At 29.3% G+C, this 21948-nt stretch overlaps 1 protein-coding gene across 1 annotated transcript; it reads right to left on the reverse strand.

Annotated features, from left to right (window-relative positions):
* Positions 1-1862: 1862 nt before the first annotated feature.
* On the reverse strand, positions 1863-19750 carry LOC113378672 (protein Gawky-like). The gene is made up of 20 exons (XM_026619229.1): positions 19670-19750; positions 18615-19542; positions 18443-18550; positions 18172-18378; positions 17792-17940; positions 17482-17593; positions 17050-17265; positions 14663-14941; positions 14185-14512; positions 12528-12771; positions 12149-12331; positions 11742-11890; positions 10455-10860; positions 10071-10219; positions 9850-10000; positions 9547-9752; positions 6999-7200; positions 6749-6868; positions 5982-6153; positions 1863-2491 (listed from the first exon to the last, which is right to left on the reverse strand). Exons 2-20 carry the CDS (start codon positions 19531-19533, stop codon positions 2331-2333), a joined length of 4461 nt encoding a protein of 1486 aa, XP_026475014.1. The 5' UTR covers positions 19534-19542; positions 19670-19750; the 3' UTR covers positions 1863-2330.
* Positions 19751-21948: the final 2198 nt, after the last annotated feature.

Here is a 21948-nt window from a genome sequence, read left to right on the forward strand (position 1 = left end):
TTTTTTTTCTTTTTTTAAATTTTTTAAATATGCAATATTGAACACCATACAACACAGTTATGTAATTTTTTTGGACAGCATAAAAATCTCTATTATAAATATATAGACTATGAATCTTATAATACACAGCAAAATAATGCATCAAATACAAAGGCAAATAGGTCCTTTGTGCCTTGTTAAAAATATTCAAAAAAGAAACCATACAATAAATCACAAAAAAAATTGTATCAAAAGAAGAAATTATCGTATATTGCTTTCAAGGGGGGAAGGGAGGTCAATATACACTGAAATTCTAAACATACAATTTTTTGTATTCATTGTATGGTTTAATCAAGTTTATACTTATGATATATGTTATTTATAAAAATTACCTAACCCATTTAATTATATTTCTTTTAGACACACACTTAATGGCTTAATGGGTTTACGAAGGGATACTTTTTTCAGAAATTCTTCTCTATTTATTACATACTAATTGTATAAGTTATATTAAAGATTTTTCTTAACTAATTTCAAGTTTAAGGATTAAAAGCACACATATTTTTTGTAATTGAAACAACATTTTTGACTTCAATTTCATAGTTATGACAAATAAACAATAAAAAAAAAAATAATAAAGTTTACTGAACATAAAGTCATGTTATATATCACGAAGTATCAATTCATATTATTTTTGGCTCACGTTTGCTTAAATTTAATGGAATTTGGCACAAAAGCTTAATTGATTTTGGTTAAATATCTGATTTTTTTTGAGAAAATGCTGCTTTTCTAAATCCTTATACTTTTGAAATTTGCTAAGTGGTGTTTTGCTTAACATTATACTAAAACCTAAATTTAATTGATTTTGCTATTATATTGTTTATATTTGATATACACATTAGGACTTGGAGATCACAGGATAATTTCATTTTGGGCATTCTATTTGTGTCTTTATAAACATATGTCGATTACATATATGTAACACACAAATATAAACATGTCATCTAAGAATAAAGTCCAATCCTGAATTTATACCATTATTAACGCATGATGAAATTAAAAAAATCATTATTTGTTCAAGTACATTTGTTTTAAACATTGAGATATTGAAAATTAATAAGGCCATATTTATTTGCACTTGGAAACACTCCTCAAAATTATATATACTAACATGAAAAATCTAATTTGATATTTCACAATTATTGTTAGAGAATAATTGAAATATCCCTCATAAAAAATAAATATTTGGTCATTTTAGTAGGATAATGAATGCTTCTGACAAAAAAAAGCAAAACAAGAAAATAAGTACCAAAAAAAAATATAGACAACATTACTTAATAATATATTGCAAACATTACATCAACAATAGAAACAGTAAAAACATAAAATAAATATCTATATATTCTTATGTTATTAAAAGAAATTCATTAAACAAATTTAATGCTAGTCTTTTTTTTGAATCATGCACCCATCATCCTTTTTGTTAGTTTAGTAACTTGAATTATATGTTTATTCAATAAATTTGTGTTAGGTATTTACCTAATTAAGTTTCATTAACAGTCTTTTAAAGAATTATTAAATGCAAACCAGCTTATGTTTAATACTATGACAAAATGACTAATAAAATGTTCCACATTTTGCAAGGTTCAAAATTAAAAAAATTTATAACTAGACATTGAACTCGATTTATTTGGAGACCGGTATTTAATGACTTCCTAATATTTCAATCACAGATATTAATTTTTTTCAGTTTACATTAAATTTAATCCTTATGCTATTTGAATGTAAAGTAACCATTCATAATTTAACACAAAACAAAAAAGCTTAGTAAATCTCTAATATTTTTATAATTTGTAACATTAACATTAGAAACAATTAACCTCTTACATAGTCACAACTATATTTTTTATCACTTAACTTAAAATCAATTTAATTATACATGCTTTAGAAAGCAATGATTGCATAATAAATAAGATAAACATGAGTAAAATAAAGAAAGATAATCCGATCGATAAGGACATCTTTAATAATCTCAAAGCTCTTTTCCAACTACTTTCAGTTTGAGAATAATGACTAGCATACCAATTGACATTGGCTCTTGTAGCACACCAATGTAAAAAACAAAATGAACAAACAATGATTAATAAATCATGTGTGTTAATAATGGTAAATGGGCTTGTGTATCTGATATAACATACACATGGAATTTTTGATTAATCACTACTAATCAAATACTCATGTATTTAAGTAAATGGACTAGTACTCGTGCTTATTTAGCACATAAGTTGTACCATATAAAAACATTTTGTACAATTTTTCATACACATCTACAAATGAAACACTTTTTCGATTTACATGGGTTCATTTCCCAAAAGATCACCGGGTAAAAATGAATTGAGACTTGATGGTGTGCCTCGTTGTTCAGCAGAGCCATCTAATGAATTGGCCCAGAGAGAGCCTCCTCCTCCACCTCCACTCGGTGGCCAAACAGAACCACCCCAAGTGTCACCGCCTTAGAGAAGAAACAATTTATATGCATAATTCAAGAACAAAAAACACAAATAACACCTATATACAAGTCACATATGCAATATAAACAATTATTAAATGTATGTAAAAAATATATTTTAAAATATATCGATTGTAGTGAAGATATTATTACCATCACAGTTTCTTTTTTTTACTAAAAGTTTAGCTATAAGTAGGATGGTAAAAATGCTTAATTTTTTACATCGTACTAGCGATTTTGATAATACGGTTTCATTGGTTATAAATCCTCAAAGAAATTCTCAGTTTTCTGCGTATACTGGATGGTTATCAAAATTTTACACCCCATTTCTGCGATTTGCTGGGCATAATTATATTTACATCGTATAATGAACAGTTACTAAAATTTTATACTACGTTTTCCTGAATATTATTGAACATGTGTTGAATAAATTTATACCTTACCTTTGTTGAAAATATATATTTTTCGATAGTAATACGTGGTCTTTTACAACAATTTTGATTGCTGTCAATGTAGTTGAACCAACCTTTGGATTCAAAACAAAACCTATCAATATGTTGTTTTGATTCCTTCGTAAAAATCTGCCTACACATAGACATTGAGCAAAAATGAGAAAACTCACTTTGTATACCGTAGAAGTGAAATATTTATACTCCTTGCCTCATATGCGCAGCGTGCATACAGAATTGGAAAAAATGCATATAAAGGGTATGGGCGTGTTTCCATACAGAATTGGCCCCACCCTGGTATTTAAATAATTTTGATACCATTTTATAGGTAATTTTGAGAAAATTCGAAATACCAAATTTCAAATCCGTAGCTCATCATTTGGCCGAGATATCAGTGAAAACATGTGAAAGTGGCCCCTTTTTTCAAACTCACTTTTTGTCGGAAATATGAGAGATATCGAAAAACTGTTAACGTCATTTTGTTAATACTGATCTTGTCTATGTTGTTCATAACGAATAATGTGAAAAAATTATTTGTTAGTGCGTGAAAAGGTAAAAATGATTTTTCATTTTCCATTTTCTACCAGTGCGGCTTGTTTGACTGCTTTTATATTAGCATCATTCGAAAGCCTGTACATTTTTCTTCTATTATTCAAAGTTCATTTAAATCTAAGTGGAACTTTGGGAGAAAAGTTGGAAAAACTTAAGCTAGTACGCGAGCTGCCGGTACTAGAATGCCCATATAAAGTCGCTTTTCAAGAGCGACGAGCAAGCATAAGCTCGTCGTTTTCGCGCGTCTCGACAAATTATGTATATAAGTATGGAAATATTTATTAAAAATCAAAATTTATTTATATCTTGTATATAAGTATATTCATTAGTCATAATAAAAAATCCAACGCGCCGAATAAAACAATAATTATTATTAGTGATTATTTTCATTCGCCGTATAAGTTCTGACTAATATATTTCAATATATGAAAAACTTAAGATTTCATTATTTTTCATATATTAAAAGTGTATTGAAAAATATATCTCTGTGAACAATTTGTTTACACATAGAATTTCACAAATTAAAATTAATGTGGTTTTCCATGGAGAATAGGTAAAATAGCAAATATTATTTTTTGAATTGATATTAGTTTTGCAAAAAATTTATTTTCTTTTCTGTGCACTATTTATAACTTGACTGAAATTGCAATAATTTTACATTTTAGTGGTTATATAAAAAAAAACTGTTGAATATCACTTAAAATTAACTTTACATTTTATAAAACAATCAATTAACATAGAGTTAAGAATTATATTAAGGTCTCATCAACTAGGCCACAGTGCTGTGCTCACAACCCAAAAAACTAACAATGAAAGGAAATACTTTTGTTATGGATTTTGAAAGATTATCGTTTACCTCCCAATAGCAAAGTCATAAGAATCAAGATGATACCTGATTACAATCATTTTCCCCCTACATTAAATATTGTTGTTCAACAATGATTAACGTTACTGGTTTTTGACATAGCGGTGGTGAAACTTTTTAACCCCGAACCTTTATATATTGTTCTAATACTTAAACTGTTGATGCATTTAATAGAATACGAGCTTTAGAATCAATTTTCAAAATATTTCATTCTTAAGAATTTTGTACATTGACATTATTGACATTTTTATAGGTGTGTGTCACAAAGTTAATAATTGTGTTATCAGACAAACCTTCTTCTTTAAACTGTTGACTGTTATAACTCGAAATAAGTTATTCAACAATGTCCCCTTCAATTGATTCCAAATTGAGAATCTTAATTTAAATAACCTAAATAAAACTAATAATAATAAGTTCTTTAAGAGTACAGACTTGCCAAAAAGTTTATTTTCATATTAATATTTTAATGAAGTTAATATTTTGAGTTCCTAATAACACTTGGGACCTGTTTAAAATGTTTTATAAGTATAAATAAAACAACAAATAAAATTACATACTACAATTAAATAATATTCAATAATATTCACCCTATTAAAATAAATTGAAAATAATCTGTCAAAACCATTTGACATTTGAAGTATGAGCCGCAGTCGATTATTTCATTTTAAATTACGCTGGGACAAAATTTTTAACATTAAAAATGTAAAGTTTCTACGCAAATTTGAAGTAATTTCTTACATTTTGCAAAACCTCTGGATTAGTACGAATATTGCAAAATATAGTACAATATGTACCCATTATGTAAGAACATAATATAGTTATGCTATTTAGTAATCTTTGAAAAACTCATAATTACTTTGGTTTTTCATTTTATTTAGAAATTTATAATAAACTAGTAGTGTATGGCATCGTGCCTTAAGGCAAATTGCTAGAACTTGCCGTATAGTAGTGAAAAATTATTTCTATGTTAAAGACAAAATATAGGAACTTATAAATTGTATGACGGCGTTTATATATGTTTACATAAAAAGTAAATAAATAAAACTTGAATCATTCAAGCTTAGTTCTTTCTTAGTTCTCTCAAAAACCGATTTTTTTTTAAACCGCTTATTTATCTCCCTATCTCCGAAACGGCCAAACCGGCGTTTGCCAAAAACTAATCACCATTTCTTCCTATCATTACTAATTAATTGAATGTTTTTTGGATTACCAAATCGGATGCTCCGTTATCTCAAAATCTCGATTTCTATTTTCTGCACTCTTTGCTTCGTATCACCGAAACTGCTAAACCTGTCTTTGCCAGAAACTAATCAGCACATCTCTCTATCAATAGGAATCGAATGAAAGGAATTGAATCATTTAAATCGACCAAACCGTGCTGCCGAAAAGTACACGAAAATTTGTATCCATACATATGCACACACATACATACATCAATTTTTTCTAAGCTATGCCGAAACTTCTGAAACGTGAATATATACAAAAAAAATTCATTTTATATTTTTGGACGATTACAATAACTTACCCTACAGAACGTTAATAATAACACTACAAAATTTATTAATAAATATATAATTTGTTTGCAGTAATTTGTAATAACGCCAAATTAAATGATAAAAAGGAGTACCTTGTTTAGAGGGCGGCTGTGGAGGCCTCCAAGAGCCTTGGGATACCTGGTTAGGTGGTTGAGGAGCTCCATGAGCCAAGGATTGTAGATAGTTATTTACTTCACTATCAGATGGATTCTCAGCAAAAATAGTAGTATTTCCTAACACACAATTGTTTAATGCTGTTTGAGCCTAAAATAAAATTCAAAAGAAAAAAATAAGTAATATGATTTTTATCTATTGAAAATATAATTAGTAGTATAACAAAATTTCTGCAAGATAATATGTTGTAAGCCATTGTAAGCTTTTTTTTTTCAAAACTAAACTAAAAAAAAGTATGTTACAGATTTCCAACTCACACAATTTTAATATGACCAATTTTAAATTTAGCAAGTTAAAATCATAATTATAAAAAAAACTATTTTGCATATTACTTGACCTCACTAATTTTGCATATTACTTGACCTTCTAGAACTTACTCATCTAACCTTGGTATTTAAGTTATTTATGTAATATGCTGAGATATAATTGAAAAATTGGTGATAGTGGCTTTTTTTTTATCTCACTTAATGATCTGGACTATGTTATTTATAACAAATGATGTTAAATAATATATTATTAGTGATTTTTTTTTATTTTGAATTAGCATCATTTAGCCAAAACCAATAGTCCTTTTTATATATATAAATGCTGTGTTTGTGGCTATTTTTTCTTATTATTTCCACACCTTTAAATAATAAAATAATTGAAGTGAATTTATTGCAAATAAACAATAATGCAATCTTACTTTGTTGGCTTCTTCTCTTGAAGAATATTTGGCAAGAGCAATGCCATGATTCAGGTACAAGTGAAAGCTATGTAATGGGCCATGCTGCATACATAGTGTTTTCAAAGTAGATCCATCAATCTAGTTAAAGAAAAATATTTGTCACAAAATTTTCAATAATAAAATTGTTGTAAGTTTGAACAATGTCGTTATCAAAAATTATAGCTTTGAATTATTGTTAGTTGAATATAATAAATAAACTGATTCTTACTTGTGCAGTTAAATTTCTGAGCAATAACCATGTTGATGCCCAGCCAGTTCTATTCCAGCTTTTGTTAGCTAGTCCAGGAGGTGGGCCACGAGATTTGCTCACCGGAGCACCCCATAATTCTGCAGTTGTTGCACTGGGAGCATTTTGTCCAGTTTCGCCAGCAGACCAAGAACTTTTAGAGCCGCCTATTTTGCTTAATGAACTGACCAATAAGAAAAATCAAAATTGAAGAAAATATTGACAGAATTAAAATAATCTCAAATTTAATATTTGAAAGTAAAACATAACAAAGTGAAGAGACTAGATTAGTAATTCCTACCAAACCAAATAAAAAGATTATATGAAATACTGTAGAAGTTCCTTATTCGCGTCCAAAAAAATTGCAACCCAATATTCTTATATTAGCGGCTAAAAATTTCGTTATTCGAGAATTCCAATATGTATCAAACTCAAAATTCTTTGTAAATGCCGTCATTTTGAATCGTCTTCGCCGCTATCGTTGTTTTTGAGAATGTAAACCAATAGAATGAAAGCAACCTCATTTATTACATTCAAATCGAAATGTAATCTACATTCCCACATGCCCAGTCTATTGAAAAAAAAGCTATTCACTTCAATTGGTTCTATAAGCAATAGAAATGTGACATTTAATTTGAAAAATCTTAGTGTACAATTAAAAATAAACTGTGCAATTTCTATATAAGAGGAAAATTGCTTATGTGACTATTGAGTATCGGTTTGTATTAAAGAAGCAAAGGTACATTAAGTTCTTCAAACCATTGCCTCAGCTTCAACATAATCAAAATGTACAAAAACTATAATTAAAAATGATTTTGGTTTTATATATCGCCGAGAACAATTATATGATATGCAATATTGCAAGTATAATAGATCCCATATTAAAATTAGTTGGTAATAAGTTTAGTACCAAATCTAATCTTATATATAAAAATGAAGCTCTCGATAAAATGATCTGCTAAAACTCAAAAACGTCTAAACCGATTTGTACAGTCTTGAAAGATGAGATATTATTTCAAAATCGCATAGAAAATTTACATTTTTAATTTAAAAATTTTTGTAGAAAGCGTGATTTAAATAAAACAATGGACGGTGCCTAATATGTGAAATGTCCAACGTTTTTGAGAGATGATGTTCAATTATGTTTAATAGAATGTTTTATGTGAATATTATTTAATTAAAATTAAATTGTAGTAAGTAGTTTTGTTTGTAGATTTATTTATACACAAAAACATTATTAAACGAGTCTCAAGTGTTACTAGAAACTCAAAATATCAACTTTTTTGAAATGTTAATATGAAAATGCACTTTTTGGCGTTGTAGCACTCTTTTTGCAAATCATATTTTTCTCAAACACGGTGCTCAACATTTTAGTTATAATTTCCCAGAATTTATCGAAGAATAGATAGTAATATATAAAGGTTCATGGTTAAAGGTCCATTTCACATCACTATCCAATAGATAGTAATATATAAAGGTTCATAGTAATATATAAAGGTCCATGGTTAAAAAGGTCCACTACCGATGTGTCAAAAACCAGTAAAGTTAGGCATTGTTTAACAACAATATTTGAAAATAGAGGGAAAAAGATGTGAAAGACATAAAAAAGCACATTTCTTCAATGATGAAGTAGCTGGAAGTTTTACTGAACGTAGTCAGATAATTGTTTGTGTGAAATGTTTTATTTGTTGTGATATAATTATTTTGGTTTTCACAAAGTAGTTTATATTTGCTCACAGTCAAATTGAACCTTTGTGCCTCGCCGTGCTCTACATATATACATTGGGTCAAAGAAGGAATACTTAATTCATTTTCTATCTCTCCTAGTATTATTTACATTTATACATAAAATCCAGAATCCAAAAAAAATCTGAAACACTTGAAACGAAATCAATAAGTCGAAAGACCAAAAAAGACTTGGATTGGATTATACCATGTTTTCTATAGAAAGTGTATAAAACTTCCAGTTTGATTGTATTGACAAAATAGTAGTTTAATGGGGTTTATATGTTTATAATACCTCATTCTATATAGCATTCAAACAACACATCCTTATACACTTGAAGTATTAATATTTTGGATTCTCTAGAAATTGTTTAGAATATACTTTACTTAGCAAAACAACGTTTGGCGGGTTAGCTAGTATTAATATAAAACTTTTATAAATCGACCCTTATTTTAATATATTATTGTGATTAATATAAAGTTTTATATCAATGTTAAATTTGATACTAATAACTAAGTTTAATATGGAATCAGTTATACTTGAGATATTGCATATTACATAATGAATTTCAACAATATTTATTTATCTTTATTTTTTTACTTTCGAACATATCCCCTATAATTCCATATAAAATGCCATCCTAAATTTGCAGATTTATTCATTAGTTGTGAATTATTTTATCATCCGTATTTGCAGATTCTTTATTCAAGGAATTTTTACAGAACGTATCCCCAGAGAATAAGGAGGTTTTACTGTACAATAAACTATAAAATCGTAATATGCCAATACTATTTAAATTCATACCTAGAAAAACTTTGTGTAGTTGATGGATTAAAACTCCAAGTAGAATTACTAAGACTGAGGGGTTGAAGCTCAGGTACTGTGGTGGGTGATGTTTTATTCGATGTGAAAATTTCTGAATCTTTTATAGAAGCAATAGAAAGTGGTGATCGAACAACAGAACCTGGAGTAATACTAGGATCGTCTTCAATGCTTTTTAGTTGATTTCCCTATAAAAATATTCTCATTAGTAATTCATAGTTCATAGTTTATAGCTTAATGTAAGATTAATACTATAAAACCGTTCAATAATACTGAATTTATCACCTTCCAAGGTTTTCCAGGTTCGAATTCAGGCACAAGATCAGTAAATGCAGCTGCTGATTGTGAATTTACAGGCCATTCTTTGCCATCAGTTAAGTCTCCACTTGAATCAGTTGGCCAGCCATCACCAATATTTCTACCAGCTGACCATGTCCTGAAATGGAACAGAAAAGCATGTTCATGAGTTATCAAAATTGAATTATATGCTTTATAAATGCTTATACCCATCATTTTGTAGTCCAAGAGGATTCATATTTGGACTAGGATTCTGAGCTTTAGATGTTCCAGGCGCACGAGAAAAATCACTTCCGTCCACATCCTTATCTAAAGATGGAAGTTTCCACTGATTCAATCTAGATTGTTGACTTGAACCCTTTAAAAATCAATAAAGTAAATGTGTTGTTTTCAGTTTGGAATGATTCAACTTTTCACTTAAGGTTTTAATTTGTTTACAGTAAAAAACAATTAACAATGAACTAAATATTTTAGTATTTTAAATATTCATAAAATATGGATTATATTACAAAAGTTTCTGCACTAAAATTAAAATAAATTATACACCATGATAAACAAATTGAAATCATCACCAAAAAGTGTGTAATACTCACAACTGGTACATCTTTGTTTAGAGACATTTCAGAAAAACTCCCTTGCATGCTTGAAATGGTTTCATGTCCTTTGAAATATTCGGGTGGTCCAGTAGATCCCGGAATATGCCCACCAGCTTGCTGCTTAATATACATTGCTTGTTGTGCTGCTATCTGATTTTGTAAATTCTGAATTTGTTGCTTAGTTTTTGTTATTTGAACAGATACATGAAGGCTATTAGTATTATTTCCACGACCTAAAGTTTGGTGCAATGATTTAATTTGCTGAAGTAGCTGGTTCAATAATAATAATGTTTGTGGTGCCAGAGGCTGGTTAAGTATCTGCTGGTTGAGATAACCAGCTTGTACGGCCATCTGAATTTGCTGAACTAACATGCGCAACTGAAGAGTAGATGGTGATGTCTGACTATAAAAAATAACCTTTTGTTAAGAAGTTTTCATGAAATAAATATTTTATTTATATACTAATACATAACTAGTTGTAAGGTACATTTTACCTTAAGGCAAGTTACATAAACTTTCTGATATGTGTGAATAATCAACTTAATAAAAATTGAGAAACAAATACTTAGGTAAAATGTTTAGAAATAACTTATTATTCATAAAATGAATTTTTTTCTTTCACTGAAAAATAAAACTATTTCCAATCCATGTCTTTCGAACACACTTATAATATCTGTGATTGTTTAACAAATTTCATTTGATCTATTTCATGCTCTAAAAATGTTTTAAGTGTGGACATCAGCACATATGAAATACAGAGTATACATATTGCTCAGGGTAGATTGTAATCAAAATTGATTAAGAGAGTGGTAAAAATATAATCTTTGATAAAGTTTTATAATTCAACGGTTTATCTTAGGTATAAATACACCCACACTCACATATAGATATGTTCCATCTTCAAGACATCTGTCATGAAACATGATTTTGATTAGATTTAAACAAACAATATACTTAAGACAAATTATACAAATCTCAAATTACATGCACACTTAAACATAATTTCACTGTTCTGTATTTTTGCAGTTATATTTTATTTTTATTTTATGGAAAATACAAAATGGCATTATTTTGGGTCATTTTATACATAGAAAGTCAAAATTGAAAGTGAGGTTGTAAAGAAACAGCTTCTTTCGATGAAAATCTTTGTATTAGTAAAAAATCTCAAGCAAATATCTGCATATGTTAATAGATTTAGTACCAGTTTCGGGAAGTCAGATACAACAAAATTTATAAACAACTCTAGTATATATACATATGTTTTGATAAAATGCATCAACTAACCTTCCACTTTGTGAGAATGGCGTTTGATTCACAATTTTCTGTACTAAAGCAGGAGCAATTGCTGACATATTAGAATTTATACCCAGACCAGGGTTAGTATTTGAAGATGCACCTCCCATATTATTGAGAAGATTTGGCCCATTTCCACTCTGGAAATTTAATTTCAAAAATATAATATATTACCATGCTGCATCATGAAGTTTTAGAAATAATGTAGACAACTATAAAAGCAATAATTAAAAGGAGAAAGTAAATTCAGAAAGAATTTATTCTGAGAGAATCACTTTAGGGTTGCTAACATTGGATGTTTGAAATTATGTAAAAAAATTGGAACATGTTATATTAAAAATGTATGTATAATAATTCAACGTATAGAAAACAACAAAATACATTAAATATTAACTAACCGGATTTCCAAGAGGCATGTTAGATTGAGGAAACCTGTTGGGAGGATGATCGAAAGATACATCGTCACGATGACGTCCCCAATTGTCTACGTTGCCCATATTACCTCTGAATTGGCTAAGTAACTCTAAAGCTTCTTCACAATTCATATCACGATTACGTAGTGCATGTTCAACATCTTCTTTCTGTGAGAACAATTTTAATACAATTAGTATAACACAACGAAATACCAAGTGTCAATTTTATAGATAAGTATAAAAGTAACATTTATCATTTAACTCTTTATGTCTTGCTCAATATATAGTAATAAATAAACCAAGTAACAAATAAATTTCGTAAACATTTTGAGTATGTAACCCTAAAATCTAAAACATCAATTACCTTATATCCCATCTCACAAAGTATTCGGAATTGTTTACTATTCCAAACCATTTCCTTAGAGAGTTGTTTAGAGGGTGGATTGGGTTTCCAATCTGAAGGCATATCATTATCAGCCCATCCACTAGGTTTGGGTACTTTGGGACCTCCTCCCCATCCTCCAGGGTTCATACTATTATCACTACCTGTCCAAGACATACCTCCCTTATCATCCCAATTGTGTGGATTTTCATCCCAAGAACCATTTCTGAAAATATTATAAAGTAAATATACAATTTTTTAACTTCCCGAAGGAGAAGTTTATGTTTTCATCAAAAAATCCGACTCGCTAATTTTATGTTTTCTCGACGTTTCAAGCCATTCTGAATCGAATGAGACCAAATTTGGAAAAAGTATGTGTGTGTGTGTGTGAACCGATTTTTTGCCGTAAATCGACGTTTTCTCAAAAACGCCTGGATCGATTTCAAAAATTTAAAAGCCATTCGATGTATCTCAATGAGGACTAGCGTTTCTAAGTTTTGCGCGACGATCGGTCAGGCCGTTTCTTTGTAAATCGCAGAAAAGTGAAACATTTTTCGTCCACGTTTTAGCCCGTAATTATGAATCAATTTTGAAAATTCAAAAACCGTTCGATAGATATTGATTGGGAATCGTGCTGATTAGTTTTTGGTAAAGATCGGCCCAGCCGTTTTCTTGTAATAAAGTTTTTTTAAAAAAAATTTCGACGATTTTCATGATTTTTTTTTTGACGGTAGATACCATGGTCTTGTAGATCATACTAAAATATTACGGCCCTACAAGTCATTTAATTTTGAAAAATCGTCAAAGTTTGCAAAAATTAGTATCGTTTCTTTGACATTTGACAAAATTAAACCTTTGATCGACATTTTCTCAAAAACGCCTGAACCGATTTCATAAATTTAAAAGCCATTAGATGTATCTCAATGAGGACTATAATTTGTCAGTTTTGTGAGACGATCTGCCGAGCCGTTTCTTTGTAATTTGAAAAAAAGTGTTAAACTTTTCGTCCACATTTAAGCTCAAACTACCGAATCGATTTTAAAAAATCAAAAACTGTTCGAAAGATATTAATTGGGAATGATACTGATTAGTTTTAGGTGAAAATCTACCAAGCCGTTTTCTTGTAATTAACTGTTGAAAAAAAAATTTAAGTCGATTTTCATGTAACTTTTTTTGGCGATATATATCATGGTCTTATAGAACTTACTGAAATATCATGGCCTTACGACAAGTAGTTTAATTTTAAAAGTTAATCAGAGATTAAGAAAATGAGTAGTTTTTTTGACGTTTGTTAAAATTAAAATTAGACGATTTTCTTGATATAACGATAGAGTGCTTGGTTTTAATGAACATAGTAAACCATTAAAGTCCTATGGAAACTGGTTCAATTATAAAAACTGGTGATTTTTGAAAATTTGCCATTAGAAAATAATAGAGTCAAAGTGTTCGTTCGTTTTCAATCATATGTAATAAATCCACTCGGAATTCTTTTAATCACTCATAAATCAAATTATTTTTTATTGATTAAGTCGATTAATTACACATATCGGAAAGTTCATGTAACTTGCCTCAAGGCTAAATACCAAACCAACCAGTTTTTTTAATTAATTTGAATAATACTAAAGCTATTTCTAATTACCTAGGCCCAGACATCCACATGGGATCAGGTTTGTTAGGCAATCGATTTGGTGCTGGTCCACCTGGTCCACTACCTAGCCCTCCACCTCTCCCAGTCATGTTTACACCACCTGGTTCTTTCCAGTGTGCCAACCCCACACCACTTCCAGCACTTGGTAATCTCCCACTGCCACCTGCAGCTCCAGTACCAGCACTTTGACCTCCCCAGAGAGAGGTACCATCATCAAAGTTAGGTAAGTTGCGCCTTTGCACGGGTGGTGAGGGTTCTTCCCATCCCGATGACTTTGTAGACATCATATCTTTTGCGTTTGGACCAACACTCCACTGGCCTTCAGTAACAATACAAATAAAATTAAGCAACATGCATGATATGTATTTATAGACAACGTTTCAACAATCTAATACTCTTTTTTAAAAAATCTTGATTTAAAACCTTAGTTTATCAAAATCTGAGAATAAAATTAAAAAATGAATATTACCTGGTGGAACCATTTTATTAGGACCCATTTGATGAGCCCACATTTCAGTTGATCCATTGAGACGTCCTGAAATTCCTCTAGTATCTCCTCTCATATCACCATTATTACGCAAATCACTACCTCCCATGACACGTGGGTCCAACATCATATTTCTCATGTCTCTGACTTCACGAGGATCTGTCATTCCTCGAGGATCCATTCTGGAATCTGAAGCCCATGAGGCACCACTACTGTTAGCACTGCTAGCACTATTACCCCATTCATTCTCTTTTTTATTACCTAAAATAATTGTTCATAATTATTTTATTTGTATTACTTTTTATAATAATATGAAAAAATTCATCCATACCCAAAACACAAAAACTTAATCATATATTTTTTGAAAAGTTTATATATTTTGTACAAATATGTATTTGTGTAAATATGTTTATAAATTTGTACAAATATGTAACACCTCATTAATATTTCAAACCCAAGATTACAAAATATAAAACTATTTCATCTAAAATATAATATTAATTGAAATAAATTATTTGATAAAACCCAAAATATTTTTAATCCTTCAATGCTCAGTAATTAATGTAGAAAAACTTAATTTAATATCGCTAAGTATTAAAACTAACGACAAATTATTTGTATTTGTTGTAAATAAAAACTCGCAATGGTCTATTGATGGATAATTTTTGGATATGCTTTTCTTGCATATCATGATCTATCTGTAAATAAATCTTTCTTCCTCTCATATAAGAACATACATGCAAATTCAGTTACATATTGTCCATTTGGAAGGGCAAAATAATGTATTCATAAGTGAGAAAAAATAACTGTCTTTGTGGCCTATCCTAAAATTTAGGTTTCATATACTCTGGCAATTTATAATTTTTTTTACAAATCTATTATATGAAGGATTATACAGTCAATCCTCTGTTAACACCGCAAGTGCATATCATGTGAAACCGTGCTATAAAAATCTCAGATTCAAAATGAAATCTGGGCAAATTTGTAGTATGATCTATGAAAACTTACTATAGCGTTTTATGGGAACCGTGCAATGATAGATTAAGAATTAATACAAGTCGCAACATTTTTATCTCGCTCTATGGAGACGAAGAGGTAAAAGGCATTATAAGTTATAAATTTGTGTACAAATTATTGAAGGGCATGCATGGTTGAATCAGTAAGCGCTTGGCTTGCAGATGCAAAGATAATCAGGACAAATGCCAATATTGAATACTAAATATAAAAATGATGTAAACCTCAAAATGGTTGATAAGAATTTTAAATGGTTGAATATTATAGCAAAAACCAACAAAAAAAAATGAATTGTTTTTATTAAAATCAAGGGTTGATATTAGAAAATGATAAAAGGAAAATGAAACAAAAGCTAAATAATAAAACATTTCTAACAAAAAGTTATTCAAGCTGATTTTTTTTCTAGGAAGGCTGCAAGCGAAAATGCCATAGCACTAATTAATCTGAAGTCATACACAGTATGTAATCTGGCATGGTTATATAAACATATTGTAAAAGATAATATAGTTGATAACTATATCTATATATATATATATAGTCATCCCTCCGATAACACTAATCTCACTCAACAAGCACGAGTTTCTTCTGCGCAACCTATGAACGATTCTATTAACTAGATATAGTTGTAAAAAGTTTTAATTTAGGTTTCGTTATGAACTATATTATCTTTTACAATATGTTTATATAACTGTTATTTAACTGTAACTTTTACTTTGGGATCGTTCAAGTATTACGTAAGCAGATTTAGTACAATTATTTACCCCCCTCCCCCTTTGTCAGCAAAAGTAAGCAAAGTTGTCACCAAAATATCACATAAATAAGCAAATCAATAACCCCCCCCGCCCCCCTATAGTGCTTACGTAATACTTGAACGGCCCCTTTATAAAAAATCGTTGGTTGATACGTAGTATGCATTATGATATAGTTTATTTAGTTTACTTTGTACCGTATAATCAATAAAAGTCAAATTAGCTCTTTGAACCCCACCCTACCCTATATATATATATATATATATATATATATATATATATATATATATAAATATATAATAGATAATATATAACACTGATTTTTAATACATATTTTATTATGTCATGTGTTGTCATTTGAAAACTTATTTTTTGTATTTTATTGAATTTAATAAAAAAAAAAACTGGGCGTTGAAGGATTTATAAATTCCTATGAATACTTATTACAGTATAATCATAGTTTCACCAATTATGTTCTAAATATTATATATGATCAAATTAAATAGTTACAAAAAAAACTAATAATCAAAAAAATATGTCAACAAATAATAATTACATTTCTAATAATTTGATTAAACAAATCTAACATTGCACAATCATTCATACCTCCCCACATACCACTACTTGGAACATTATTTGTTCCCCATTGAGCAGGTGGAGGTGTGGGGCCTCCAGTCCAAACATTTGAATCAGATGGGGCATCATCTTCTCCCCATGTTCCACCAAGGTGAGTAGTTGGAGTGTGACCCCAAGGTGTTTTTTGAGCAGGCTGTGGTGGCGGTTGGCCACCATTACGTAAATTTGCTTCCCAAAGATCAGTACCTGCTACCACAAATTATATATATAAAAATCTATATTTATGTTATAAAATTCTAAATAAATATCATAATTGAGACATAGTTGACATTACTTAAATAAAAAGTGATGTATAAATTGAATTATACAAAACTCTTTAACAAACCATATATATGACAATAAAACAGGGCATGGAAATAAAAGTGTGAATCCACTCATAATACTGTATAAGTAAATATATACCATTATTTATACTGGGTTTCCAAACTGGTGGTCCACCACTAGGGTCCGGTTTTGGTCCAGAAGGTTCTGGAGAGCCAGGTACATCCCAATTTGTATCTTGATTAACATGTTGCTATTAGAAGAAAAAAAAAGTATTACCAATAGTTTTATACTTCACTGTGAGCACACAGAAAAATAGCAATACTCTTTATATGAAGATATCTCTATTGACAAAAGATTAATGACAATTTTTTAAACAACTCATTAGTATCTAATTACATATACAGATGCATATTTTACGTGAATAATATAGTACAAGTAAGTGATTTACCCCGCCCCAGCCATCTTGACTGAATAAAGATTCCCTCATTGTGTTTAACTGTTCAAGCTGATTTTTTGCAGAGTTACTGCAGGGATTAGTGGTTGTACTTGATAAAGCTCCAGAGGCAGGTGTTCCTGCATTACTAGTAGTGTTTATAGCTGTAAACACAAATTATTAAATTGCTGTTTTCTAAAACAAGCATAGTTTTAAAGTATAACTTATAATGCATAATTTTTTCAAGTGAGTTAAGGCAAAATAAGTTTGAACAAAAAATTAAAATAAACTATATAAAAAAAAATTTCAAAACTTTGTATATTACTCTTGTTTTCCCTATTTATTAACTCAATTTAGAACTTTTGCTTTTTCCATCTGAATAAATTGATACTTACGCGCATTGGAAGTATTAATATTTCCATTATTAGGCCCTGAAGCTGAGTTTCCCGTAGAACTAACAGGTTTTGATTGATTGGTGTTAGCTCCCGTAGGGCCAGTATTTGTACTCCAATTTGGACCATTATTATTTTGAGTATTGTTACCCTGAGTTTGAACAACATTTTGAGTGTTCGAAGCAGTTGCATTTGCTTTATTTGAAGATCCTACAAGTTGAAAAAAATAAATATGGCAAAAGAAGAAAGTACTAAAAGTGAGAACTTGAATTACCATCAGGTTGTGATGTTGGTGGACGTTGAGTGCCAGTTGCACTGTTAGCATTCCATTGTGATTGTGAAGCCCCAGGACCACCACTTGTACCCCAATTTCCAGAATTAGCTGAACAATAGATAAGGCTATAATATACATTGAACAATTTCATATAATTATATAATTTAATTACCGTTTCCAGTATTAGAACCAGGTGGGCTTCCCCATCCAGTAGTACCACTATTTAAAGAACTTTCACCACCACCACACAAGCGTAGACGAGGCGATATTCCCCAGCGTTCATGGTATGATGATTTTTTATTTCCAGTCAGATCCTTAAAATCATTTGTCATTGAAATAAAATCACTCTGACCATTTCCAGAAGCCAATTTTTTTGAAGATTCTTGATTTACAGATATACCATTCATTCTGAATGCAATCCCTGATAGACTTTCAGACTCTTGGTAAGATAAAATATTAAATAAAGCGCTGTTAGTAGCATAATCAGACTTGTAATTGTCAGGTTGATCATCATAAGTATCTGATGATCCAGTAAAGCTTGAAGTATTTTTGTTTCTCATTTTCAGAATGGCAATATTTTCAGGAATGTTGGACTGTTTAACACACTTATCTTCTAAATTTAATTTATTTTTATTATATGTAATACACTGACTTTGATATTGTTTCTGAACTTCCAAAAGAGCACCAATTTTATTATACTTTGTTTCATTATAATGATTAGTTGTGATCACAATATTTCGATGTGCTAAGATTATTGATTCGGTAACGGCAGAACTAAAGAACTGATAATTCATATTGTACGTAATGATATCACGTATTTTGCAATCAATTAAGTCATCATGAATAGATGACAAACAAATATCAATCACCATATTATTATTAAAGATACCCTTATGTAGATTATTTGTTAACGCTATTCTAATGTTCACAGATTGCATATTGTATTCCTTAGAAGTTATCTTAGATATAAGTGAATTGCTTCCTTTAAGGTGGATGAGTAATATACACATATCATTGCATGGGTAAGATTTTTTCAGCATATTGCAAATGGAAGAACAGAAGTTTCCGGGAAAGAATTGTGTATCCACCATATATAAGTCCTGAAATTAATACATTTAATTATTTTTTAGAATAAATTATTTTATTACATTGCTTTAAGAAAATATTTAATAATTTCATATATATTGAATATAATATTTAAAAAATATGCAATATGTAAATAATTACCTTGAAGGACTGAAAGCTACAAGGGCTGTTTATCACAGAATATGCCTCTTTCTTTGAGTGAACAAGAAATGTGGAACCAGCCATTTCCCACATCCTCGTCCAAAAAAAGGCCGACTAACTCTAGAGGTTACACAGGTAGAACCTACAAACCACAAAGTACATAAATTAAAAATAAAACTAAATCTTTAACATTTTCTCATTCATTTCAAGTGATGGTGAGAAAAGAAACTGAAGAGAATATTTATAATTTTAAATAACAAATAATTTGATAGTTCATCATTTACAATAATGCTCATGTAAATTAACTACTTAAATATACCTGAATTCAAAATTGCATTAGTTCCATGGCATTCATAGCTGTCGTTTGCGTGTGTGTTTCCTAAAAAAGAAACATTTATAGTTGTAAAAGATATATTATATATATATAATATATATATATATATATATATATGTATTGAGAATTTTTTTGTTCGATGTTGAAACTTTGAATTGAATATTTATATCAATAATATTGAATTTATGCAATTCAATATATATATATATATATAATATATATATATATAAATTTTAATCATATTAAAAGAGTAACTATTTTATAAGCTGATGTTTTATTAATAGTATTATTACTATTATTTATTTATTCACTTATTGATTCATTCAAAGCAAGCCATAATAAATATTTCTGGGTCTTATCAGACTAATGTTATGTTAATGTAACATTGTGTTACTAATAGTACATAATATTGCTTTACTATTAGTAATGTACGTACTAGTACTAATAATAATGCTACTTTTAATAGATAAGAATAATTATTTACCTCGCAAATTTGTACAAAGGCATTTGGAATAGTTTGTTTCATCTCAGCCTAGTGAACACAGTCCCTTGTCAGTGCCATATTTTCAAAGTCAATATTCTGAAATAAAGTTAACAACATTGATGTAGAAAAATACAACATTAAGCTAATCCATCTGTTGGAAAAATAGTAAAAATTTGCAGCTGTGTGATGTTTGACACCAGATGTGTGTCATCATTCAGCAACACCAGAACAAAACGAAATTTTTTTAGAAAATTAAAATTGTATCAATATTCGAAAAAAACCTTTTTTGGAAAAATAATGATGAATAACCACAAAATTAAAACGATTTTGAGGTTTCCAAAACGTATGAATAAAGGTTTTAAATACTTTATTACATTTTTATTTCGACGAATGGTCTGCTAGTTACTCTTAAATATGTTCAACATCGATCTCATATATATATATATGAGATTCAGCCTTCAGGGCAATACATCAATTAAAAAATTTGTATGACTTTAAATCATTTTTTTTTTCCATACGTTTCGACACATTGTTTTGTGTCATCTTCAGTGGACTCTAGTTTGAAGGAACAGATAGAAATTATTAATTAAAACTAATATATAAGAAGTGATATGGACTTACATGTAATTGAATTAATCCTAATTATTTCATAATTATAAATGTTCACAATGCACCAAAAACCAATTCTTGTCACTTTAAATTGAACAATATATAAATTTTCGAATGAGTTTGTTATGGAATTGGTAAAGTACATCCCGCTATTCTGTGTTCCGATGCACGGGTGCAGACTGAAGTCATACAAATTTTTTAATTGATTAATTTTTTATTGCCGTGAAGACTGAATCTCACATATTTCAACATCAAAATTATATAAAAAATTTAATATATATATATATATATATATATATATATATATATATTAGGGAGAGTCGATTTTAAGGTCACTTAGGCACATATGATTTTTGATACTAGGGATCAAAATAAGATACTTTGCTGAAGAAACCATGCCTCTAAAATGAATTCTGATGACCTTTGTTCATATTTAACATTTAATATATATATATATATATATATATATATATATATATTAAAATACGGCACGTATGTGTACGTATATTTCTACGACTTATTTCTTTCTTTTTGATATTTAGAAAATTTTATTCCGTAGTAGGGATCCAAAAATATTCGAGAATGAGTAAACACCAAACACTACCACTTTATATTTTTGAATGTACAGTAAACCCTCCGTTAACACGGCATTCTGGGTACACGATTCCCACACTACGCGGAGCTAAAAATCTGACATCCCTCCGACTACACGGACTTCCTATTACACAATTTTTGTTGAACAGCCCATAAGTTCCTTGCGCAACCTATGAATGATTCTTATGAACTTGTTGATCAAAAGTGTATTATTGTAAGTTTTGTTATCGACTTTTATCTTTTAGACATGCCTGATTA

This window comes from Ctenocephalides felis, unplaced genomic scaffold (assembly GCF_003426905.1).
Source record: "Ctenocephalides felis isolate EL2017-DRISC unplaced genomic scaffold, ASM342690v1 CF-g0.4_SCAFFOLD_01886, whole genome shotgun sequence".
Classification (NCBI taxonomy): domain Eukaryota; kingdom Metazoa; phylum Arthropoda; class Insecta; order Siphonaptera; family Pulicidae; genus Ctenocephalides; species Ctenocephalides felis.

Bases quoted from the DNA above. Each gene is read 5' to 3' on its own strand.
- LOC113378672 (XM_026619229.1), bottom strand. From the start codon at position 19,533: ATGGTGGATACACAATTCTTTCCCGGAAACTTCTGTTCTTCCATTTGC. The intron at 18,379-18,442 runs GTAATTCAAGTT...TTCAACTTGTAG, and splicing joins ACCAACATCACAACCTGATG to GATCTTCAAATAAAGCAAAT. The intron at 14,942-17,049 runs GTATGAATGATT...CAATTATTTTAG, and splicing joins AAGTAGTGGTATGTGGGGAG to GTAATAAAAAAGAGAATGAA.